The 9,482-nt window shown below is 40.1% G+C and overlaps 2 protein-coding genes across 2 annotated transcripts; both read right to left on the reverse strand.

The window, feature by feature from the left end:
* Positions 1 to 227: 227 nt before the first annotated feature.
* Positions 228 to 1,398, reverse strand: LOC146546748 (trypsin-like). Its single transcript, XM_085264391.1, has 5 exons — positions 1,341 to 1,398; positions 1,106 to 1,256; positions 878 to 1,010; positions 492 to 749; positions 228 to 395 (listed from the first exon to the last, which is right to left on the reverse strand). Exons 1-5 carry the CDS (start codon positions 1,396 to 1,398, stop codon positions 228 to 230), a joined length of 768 nt encoding a protein of 255 aa, XP_085120517.1.
* A 2,887-nt stretch (positions 1,399 to 4,285) lies between these two features.
* Positions 4,286 to 5,774, reverse strand: LOC146546749 (trypsin-like). Its single transcript, XM_085264503.1, has 5 exons — positions 5,643 to 5,774; positions 5,408 to 5,555; positions 5,186 to 5,318; positions 4,773 to 5,027; positions 4,286 to 4,666 (listed from the first exon to the last, which is right to left on the reverse strand). The coding sequence occupies exons 1-5, from the start codon at positions 5,698 to 5,700 to the stop codon at positions 4,472 to 4,474; spliced, it is 789 nt and encodes a 262-aa protein (XP_085120629.1). The 5' UTR covers positions 5,701 to 5,774; the 3' UTR covers positions 4,286 to 4,471.
* Positions 5,775 to 9,482: the final 3,708 nt, after the last annotated feature.

The following is a 9,482-nucleotide window of genomic DNA, read 5'->3' on the forward strand; positions in this document are numbered from 1 at the left end:
TTGATATTAGCTTATCTAACATTCACTTGACAAAAAGTCATTTCACATAGTATCTGAGTTTCTTGTTTGTTTTGTTAACTCATATGTTTGCAATGACACTGAAATAAAGGAAATGAGACTGCGGCTTGTCAGAAGCATTTTTATTTCCATTTTTTGGTCACGATGACAAAGCAAGCAGAGAAAACAACTTCAAAATGTTTAAGTTTCAGTATGCAAAAGACGAACTTTTACACCAAACTGTTTCTGCCAGTCACAGTTTTGTTGATCCATTGAACGTATTTTGTGATGTCGGTGTAGACGTTGGGCTCCTCTGGGTAATTGCAGATACCATTGTGGTTATAAGAAACAATGCCAACAGCTAACCCTTGACACACCAGAGGTCCCCCAGAATCACCCTGTGAGGAGCAAAGATTTTAATTTTTCTATTTAAAAAAATGATTCTTTTGTTGATGGAATACAAGTTTAACTTTCAGTGAAAACAGAACACATACCTGACAGAATCCTTTGTCTGTGCCATATCCACCTGCACAGACAACGTTGGCAGGAAGATGACCCCACTGGTCCTCACAGACTTGTTTCTCAATGACAGACACGTCCACCACCATCAGCTCATCAACAGGTTTATTAGCATCAGTTTTAGTTTTTCCCCATCCAGCCACCTGACACACTTGGTTTTCTTGAAGGTGTATTTCTTCAGGTGGAAGCTGAATTGTTCGTACCATGTGGCCTAGATGAGCCTTCTCAGACAACTGGAGACAAACACAATAAAGTAAAAATGCCATTTTTCTTATGATTGCTCTTTTGTTGCAATGTAATTAGAATAATAAGACCGCAAATATGTCATCTAAAACTGTTGTGAACATGAACATGTACTTACTTTAATCAGCATGATGTCATTACCCTGTCCAACCTGTTGATAATTTTCATGGATGGTTTTGTTTTCAATCTTTATTTTTTGATGATTGCCGTTCTTGAGATTGTGGTTGCCGAGAACAACGTATGTGGGGTTGCTGAAGGAGTGATCAATGAATAAATCAACACATTTTTTAAATGCATTTCAGTGACATGAGTCAGAGATTACAGGAAAAGATGTCTGATTACTCACTATTTATTACAGTGTGCAGCCGAGACTACAAAGTCTTCAGTGATGAGAAATCCTCCACAAACATGGTGACCGTTGTTGTTCTGCACAGAGGCCATGTACTGCATCGAGTTCTCTGGGGCTTTTTTACCATCTATGATGTGACTTCCATGTGCTGAAACAAGTAAAAGAACAAACTAAAGAAAATGTAGTTAATGCCATATTAAATGATCAGAGAATAATAACAAAGCTTTCTTACCGAGCTTTCCGAGGCATGCCAGAAGATGAAGGAGCAGGCTTTTCTGCAGACCGAGCATGATGCCGAAATAGTTACCATGTGTTTGAGTGTCTAGGTGAACCTTTTATACAGCAGTTTGTGTCACTGACAAGTATGATTACAATCAATCTTAATTTACTTTCTGTTACGCCCCAGTCTAGGGGTACAGGAATGTAGCATAAGAGTTAAAAAAGGAAGTAACACCTTCTAACCACATTATTTATGCGACGCAAGTTTTCATGTTTGGCAATTTACATGATCTTTTTTGTACAAAAGGCCCCATTGTTACGGTTTTATTCTGTTCAGTTGTTAGTTCACCTGTAGTTTTTTAGAGTGGCCACCCCGCCGTTTTGTATGAGAGAGACTATGGGCAGGGAGAAACGTGGGCAAGGCACCTGAGCTTTTCTGCTCCAGATTACCAGCAGAGAAGTGGTCATTCCGTGAGAAGTGTGTGTTAATGAGCAACGTAAGTTTGTGATGTGTGAGAATGTGATAATAAGATCAGAGCGATCCCACCGTCCCTCCTGTTTTTGTGTAATATCCAAAACTATGGTTAGCGGGCGATATTTAACAAGCCCTGTGTTATGAGCCCTGTTGTTATTTGCTAATGGTCTGACATTAAGAAGTGTTGGGAGTGATGGTAGCATCAGCAGATTTTGATCACTCTCTGTTTTTGGTCTGTTGATATTTATAATGATGTTGTTAATTATTATGATTTGGGAAAGTTATATAGTGATGTTTGTGTAGACAGTGAGAAGTTCAAGGGATCAAAAAATATGTGGTTCCTTATTATAAAGGAAACGCTCTCAATATGGGATTCATAATGTTTACTTGGGGTCCTATCTCCACCATTTAGGACCCAAATGATGTCAGTAGTACCCGGGTTGGTCAGACTGAGTGAGTGATGACTGTGATGAATTGACTTCACCTGCTGTGATGGTACCTAAGTGGATAATAGAGAATGAGATGTTTGGGGAAAGAAGTTTTGCTCCAAGTATATGTGGATGTATACCATCGTATCTGAATGACTGTGTGAGTTCTCAGCAGAGGTTGACATTGTCAGTGAAGGAGACGGTGCAGTGGGAGTGGTTTGTGGCTCAGCTGCAGGGGAAGGGTGGAGCAGTGGGTTTTGGGGTGTGGTGTAGGCGGAAACTGACTCCCACAGCTGTTCTCAATCACCTGGTCATGCCTTTGAGACATATCTATTCAGCAGGCAGGCAGGAATGTAATTTAATTACATTTTATATGATGGATTAAGCAGAAAAAGTAGAATTGGGCTGAAAGATCTATCGCTTTATTACCTATTCAGGTTGTAAATCATGTTTTTAAAAAGTAACTAAGTAACTAATTACTTTTGAAAATAAGTAATCAGTAAAGTAACGGGATTACTTTTTGGGGGAAAGTAATCAGTAATTACTTACTGATTACTTTTTTCAAGTAACTTGACCAACAATGCTTGTGACCATTACCCAGTTTAACTGCCATTGCACTTTAATTTGTTTTTCTTTTAATTAAAAAACAACTACTTTGAGATTTGCATCCCATTGTTCTTCTGCTGTCAAAAAAAAAAAACTATTTAACTTTTACTCTGAGTACATTTTAAATTAGCTACTTTTTACTTTTACTTGAGTACATTTTTAGACAGGTAATTTTACTTGTACTTGAGTAAAATTTAATCAAAGTAATATTACTTTTACTTGAGTAGAATATTTTAGTACTCTTTCAACCTCTGTTCATATCCAGCAATAAGAGCTGTGTTTTTTGAGTTAAAGTCCTGCCTGTGAGTCTGCATTTGGGTTGACTCCTGCTGGCTTAACAGCCAGTTTATGACTCTTTTGGGTTGAATAGAGCTTCTCATATCTATACAATTATATCAACACAATTTCATTCTAATGTAGTTGGTAGAATTTGGAGGTTTGGACTCTTTTTTATAAGTATAATGTGTAATTTTATATACTTATTTGCCTTTGTGTTTTAGATTAAGAGTCGATGCTCTACACTCACAGTTATGAAACTATTACTGTGGTTAGCAGAACTGCACGTACACTCAGAGCTTTTCATCTGTTGAATTATCATTCATACAGCATCTGCAGCATTAATGTGAATTTATTATTCATTATCCTCATCCTCATAAATCTGTACTCCAGCTGTAGTAAGATATAGTGCACATAAATTAAACCTTTTGTGTTGTTGTTTGAGCCTCATTGCCCTGCACTGAAGCTCAGAGGAAGACTTGTATGGGTCTCTGTTGAACCACTAGAGCATGCTGTTTCAGTAGATGAAGTTATTAAAATGTTTGATAAAATCTTCCAGCACAGGTGTGTGCAGTATTAAAAAAAATTCAAGCCACTGCTAACCAGGTCATTCTACTATTACCCTCAAATCTTGTCTTTTTGCCAATAATCACCCCTCTCCACAAACATCAGGTGGTGACTTGTGAGAGCGAGGACAAGGATTGTGTAATGCATTTATAGTAAAAACAAACAGAATCTCCACCGAGCACATGTTGGATCTGACAGTAAGCCGACAAAATCCTCATATTACTTAAATACCAAAAAGTAGTCATTCCCTGAACCCAGCATGTTTTTGAGCTTTACTGTAGTATGTTTCTGTTCATCATTCATAGAGCAACAAACAAGGAATATAAAAAATGAAATGTTATGAAACATATTTTCTCATTTTCTGGTAGAAGAATGTGGCTCTGCAGTCATTGACCTGTATCCATGGTAAAACCTGCAGACTTAAAATTATATTATGAATATAATTTACCAGTTAAAAAAAAAAAGTAAAAATAATAAAGCTGTACCAGAAGAGCTGTTCAAGTCTGAATTTGATTACTTCATTTGACACTGAACTTCAGTTTAATTGGAGAAAACTGAATTAAAATTTTGAGAAGCAAAAAAACATACAAGGATGCAAATATGTCTTTCGTCACAGGCAAACTGAAGCGTGGTCCACTACAAAGGCAGAAATAATATAAAAAATTCAGCCTTTTGGCTGTTACAGAAAGAAATGACAGATCGAGTGTGGGATACGTTTGTATTTTTGTTTTTGGTTAAACCGATGAAAGAATCAGAAATTCTCACATTTCAATAGTGAAAAGAAAAACCTTTTTATTTTAAGTGTTTTACACAAAAAAATGTTTTCGGAAACTTTTTTTTTTCCAGAACCTCGTCGATCCACCGACGGTAATTTGAGATGTCCGTATAGACGTTGGGTTTATTGGGGTAATTGCAGTTCGCCTTATAGTTGAAAGAAGCAAAACCAACAGCAAACCCATGACACACCAGAGGACCACCAGAATCTCCCTGTGAGGAGGAAGAATTTTAATTTATCAGTTTATGTTCATTGTGTTTATGTTTTTAAGATATGTAAACATGAAACCTGTTTAAACTGAAAGGACAGAAAACATACCTTACAGAATCCTTTGGTTGTTCCATATCCACCTGCACAGGTTACATTGGCAGGAAGATCAGGCCATTTTTCTTTACAGACCCTTGGGTTAATGACAGACACGTCCACCACCCTCAGCTCATCAACAGGTTTACCACGAGTTTTAGTTGTTCCCCATCCAGCCACCTGACACACTTGGTTTTCTTTTAGGTTTATTTCAGCATGTGGAATTTGAATTATTTCTACTCTGTGGCACAGTTTAACTTTCTCAGACAGCTGGAGACACAAGATGAAGTAAAAAATATATCTACGTTCTTACGATAGTTCTTTAGATATAATCTGAATAATAAAACCACATAGAATAATCCTTTAATTGTCCCACAAGGGGAAATTACACAACATGTAAACTGTTGTGAACATGAGCATGTACTTACTTTAATCAGCATGATGTCATTACCCAGTCCACCCTGTTGATAATTTTCATGGATGATTTTGTTTTCAATCTTTATTTTTTGATGATTGCCGTTCTTGAGATTGTGGTTCCCGAGAACAACGTGTGTGGGGTTGCTGAAAGAGTAATCAGTGAGAGGTAATCAATACAATGTGTTTTAATGACATGAGTCAGAGATTACAGCAGAAGATGTATGATTACTCACGAGTCATCACAGTGTGCAGTCGAGACTACAAAGTCTTCAGTGATGAGAAATCCTCCACAAACGTGACCGTCGTAGTTCTGCACAGAGGCCATGTACTGCATCGAGTTCTCTGGGGCTTTTTCACCATCTATGATGGCAATAACATGTGCTGAAAAAGTCAAATAAAGCAAACCAAAATGAAGTTAACGTTCCATTAAACGGTCGCAGGACAATAAGAAAGACTTGCAGTTCTTACTGAGTCGTCCGAGACATGCCAGAACATGGAGGAGCAGGATTTTTTGCAGACTGAGCATGATGCCAGCAAAAAAGGTGAAGTTGTGTTGGCAGGACTGTGAAGTGGAGGTTTTACACAGCAGTTGCTCTGTCAAATTTGATTATCACATTTTGACTTCTAACCGCATCCTGGTTTTTTTGGGGACTTGTGTCATCTTTACATTATCTTGTTTATCATTATAACACTACACTGTCTTCCTGAAACACATGGGCTGTTTAATGGTTGCGAGTTTCTCTCTCACACCACAACTTTAGTACACCATCAGCACATGCACACAAACCTGCCTAAACCTTCAAAAAGCTGGGTTGTTGAAGCATTTTGCACCACTGTTAAAGCTCAAAACAACAATTCTCACTGAGTTGCTGATTTCATATTTGAACCAAGACTAATAACATCATGGTACTTGGCTCATAATCTGTCCACCAGCAATGTAAAAACAGGAAGGAGATGCCTTTTCATTTAGCGCCTCCTTGGGACCATTTCTTCCACTGTGTGAACTGTTTATGGAGCGAGGGTTGCAGGATTTGTCCTGTAGTAGGGCACTACGACTCTTCTGTAGAAGGCATTATTATGGAGCATGGTCTTTTGAAGGAAGAATATGTAAATAGTGCTGTGGCGGTAAAGAGAGTGTCAGAAAGATTCATGAGTTTGAAGCTGGAAATTGAAGATGTGATGCTGAAGTCAGTTGGATGAAGCAGTAAACATCCGTGCAGGTGAAGGGAGCAGAGGCAATGAGGAAGTGTTGATCAGGTGTTGATTAGGTATGGTGTTAAGGAGAGAAATGCTGATGGTGTTGGATTTTGCCAAAAGGATGGAAATGACTGTGTGGTGAACCTCGTGAAAAACGAGGAACATGTATAAGAGTGGAGCAAAGTGTAAACATGTGGAGTGCATCTTTGCAGAAGAAACAAAAGATAGTAGACTACTAAGACAGGCTCCTTGTGGCAGGGCAGAGTTATCAGATGACTGTAAAAGTCTAGCTGAAGTGCTAAGGGAAACATGCCATACCATCTGTAAACATGATAGCTCAAAAAGTGTCGAATGAATTCTCTTAAAACATTGTGTGTGAAGCGGGGTCATGTTAACAAGCCATTTAAATTTGGCTCACATCCACCTTTGACCGACTTCAAGGGCAACTTCAAGATTTATTGGTGGAAAACTGAAAAAGAAGCCTTTTAAGATTAAAAGTGTGGTGTGTATTGTCGACATATTGAAAGGACTGCATAAAGATTTAAGGATTTTTCTGGAAACCACACAGGGGAGGACAGAGGAAGAACGTGACAAAGGAGACTGAGACAATGGCCGTGTTCCAAAATCGCCTCCTATCTCCTATTAATGGCTGTGCCTCATGTTATCTGTCTGAGCTGCTGCACCCTTATGTCCTGCCTCATTCTCTCAGGTCAGCAGACCAGATGCTTTTGCTCGTTCCAAACACTCAACGTAAGCACAGAGGTAGGAATAAAGTGCTGCAGTTTGCAGGCCTTCTGACCAAAATAATCCAGTGTAAACTCAGGTTTCAGTCCAGTGGTAATCTCTGAAAATAGGCAGTTCTGATAAGTGAGAGGAGGCTGAAGGAAAATCAGTATGTTTTGATATAATGTTACTGTGCCACATGCGTGTGCCAACATTCAGGCATTCATCTAACACAGTAACAGTATTAATTACAGATTCTGCAGAGAGAAGCCGCTCGCTGTGTGCGCACTGCTGAGAAAAAGAAGCTGAGCTCGATTTATTTCTGCTCTGTTTCATGAAAACTGTGTTAGTGAGGAGCAAAGAGTGGGCTCACCGACACACTTGGCATGAAGACTGAGTGAAGAGTTTCAATACAGAGAGTTCTCTCTCGTTCTGATAACATCTCGCCTCCGAAAAATAAACTCTTCTATTAGCAGCTATTACAGCCACCGCAGGCTGAATACAGGATTTGTTTTTCCATGGTAAATTTTGTGCAACTTGCAAGAAACTTTGTGTCATAGACTTTTCAATTCACATTTGCCTCACTCATTTAAATATTCTCCACCTGAAAAATCAAAATCACTGTAAATCAGAATCAGATATTTAACAATCAATCAAATATCTTTGCTTTTATGATCCTAACCTCATTGTGTCACTGACACTCAATATTCACATTAAACCACTAGGTGGTGATCTCTGATATACACTCAACAAAAATATAAACACAACACCTTTGTTACTGCTCCCATTCCCCATGGGATGGACGTAGAGACCTAAAATTCATTCCAGATACACAATATAACCATCCCTCCCAAACAGTGGTCACAAATCAGTCCAAATGTGTGGTAGTGGGCACATCTGCTATATTGAGATAATCCATCCCACCTCACAGGTGTGCCACATCAGGATGCTGATCTGACATCATGAGTAGTGCACAGGTGTACCTCGGACTGCCCACAACAAAAGGCCACCCTGGAATGTGCAGTTGTGTCTCACAGCAAAATGCCACAGATGCCACAAGCAATGAGGGAGCGTGCAATTGGCATGCTGACAGCAGGAATGTCAACCAGATCTGTCGCCCGTGCATTGAATGTTCATTTCTCAACCATAAGCCGTCTCCACAGGCGTTTCAGAGAATATGGCAGCACATCCAACCGGCCTCACAACCGCAGACCTCGTGTAACCACACCAGCCCAGGACCTCCACATCCAGAAGGTTCACCTCCAAGATCGTCTGAGACCAGCCACCCAGACAGCTGCTGGAACAATTGGTTTGCACAACCAAACAATTTCTGCACAAACTGTCAGAAACCGTCTCAGGGACACTCAACTGCATGCCCGTCGTCCTCATCGGGGTCTTGACCTGACTCCAGCTCGTCGCCGTAACAGACTTGTGTGGGCAAATGCTCACATTCGATGGCGTCTGGCACGTTGGAGAGGTGTGCGCTTCACGGATGAATCATGGTTCACATTGTTCAGGGCAGATGGCAGCTGAGAATGTCCCAGTTCTTGCATGGCCAGCATACTCACCAGACATGTCACCCATTGAGCATGTTCGGGATGTGCTTGACCGGCGTATACGACAGCGTGTACCAGTTCCCACGAATATCCAACAACCTCGCACAGCCATTGAAGTGGAGTGGACCAACATTCCACAGGCCACAATTGACAATCTGATAGACTCCATGCGACGATGTGTTGCACTGCATGAGGCAAATGGTGGTCACACCAGATACTGACTGGTTCTGGGTCCCCAGACCCCCAATAGCGCAAAAAACTGCACATTCCAGGGTGGCCTTTTGTTGTGGGCAGTCTGAGGTACACCTGTGCACTACTCATGATGTCAGATCAGCATCCTGATGTGGCACACCTGTGAGGTGGGATGGATTATCTCAATATAGCAGATGTGCCCACTACCACACATTTGGACTGATTTGTGACCACTGTTTGGGAGGGATGGTTATATTGTGTATCTGGAATGAATTTTAGGTCTCTACGTCCATCCCATGGGGAATGGGAGCAGTAACAAAGGTGTTGCGTTTATATTTTTGTTGAGTGTATTTTGTGGGCACTGTGTGGCTTCAACCCAGTTCACAGTAATACTGGTAAAACTAGAAAATGAATGATGATTATTAAAAAGCACATATGATTAACATGTGAGCAAATTGGCAAATTATATTTTTTATTTTCAAAACTACTGATGATTGTTATAACACATTAAGAACACTACTGGCTGTGTGTGTGTGTGTGTGTGTGTGTGTGTGTATGTGGTGTCTGCTCAGCGTATAAAGCTGTGGATCACAGTGGACTTCAGTGAATTCAACATCCGCTCAGCGAGAAGTACGACGAC

This window comes from Mchenga conophoros, linkage group LG23 (genome assembly GCF_057382185.1).
Source record: "Mchenga conophoros isolate Kocher_MC1m ecotype Shallow Benthic linkage group LG23, M_conophoros_male_GT1.1, whole genome shotgun sequence".
Classification (NCBI taxonomy): Eukaryota; Metazoa; Chordata; class Actinopteri; order Cichliformes; family Cichlidae; genus Mchenga; species Mchenga conophoros.

What these genes read in the sequence shown, in the direction of transcription:
- LOC146546748 (XM_085264391.1), bottom strand. Translation starts at nt 1,398, where the DNA reads ATGCTCGGTCTGCAGAAAAGCCTGCTCCTTCATCTTCTGGCATGCCTC. An exon ending in GCTGCACACTGTAATAAATA is followed by an intron (nt 1,011 to 1,105) that starts GTGAGTAATCAG and finishes TCACTCCTTCAG; the next exon opens with CAACCCCACATACGTTGTTC. An exon ending in CAGACAAAGGATTCTGTCAG is followed by an intron (nt 396 to 491) that starts GTATGTGTTCTG and finishes TGCTCCTCACAG; the next exon opens with GGTGATTCTGGGGGACCTCT.
- LOC146546749 (XM_085264503.1), bottom strand. Translation starts at nt 5,700, where the DNA reads ATGCTCAGTCTGCAAAAAATCCTGCTCCTCCATGTTCTGGCATGTCTC. An exon ending in GGCATGTCTCGGACGACTCA is followed by an intron (nt 5,556 to 5,642) that starts GTAAGAACTGCA and finishes TGACTTTTTCAG; the next exon opens with CACATGTTATTGCCATCATA. An exon ending in CAACCAAAGGATTCTGTAAG is followed by an intron (nt 4,667 to 4,772) that starts GTATGTTTTCTG and finishes TCCTCCTCACAG; the next exon opens with GGAGATTCTGGTGGTCCTCT.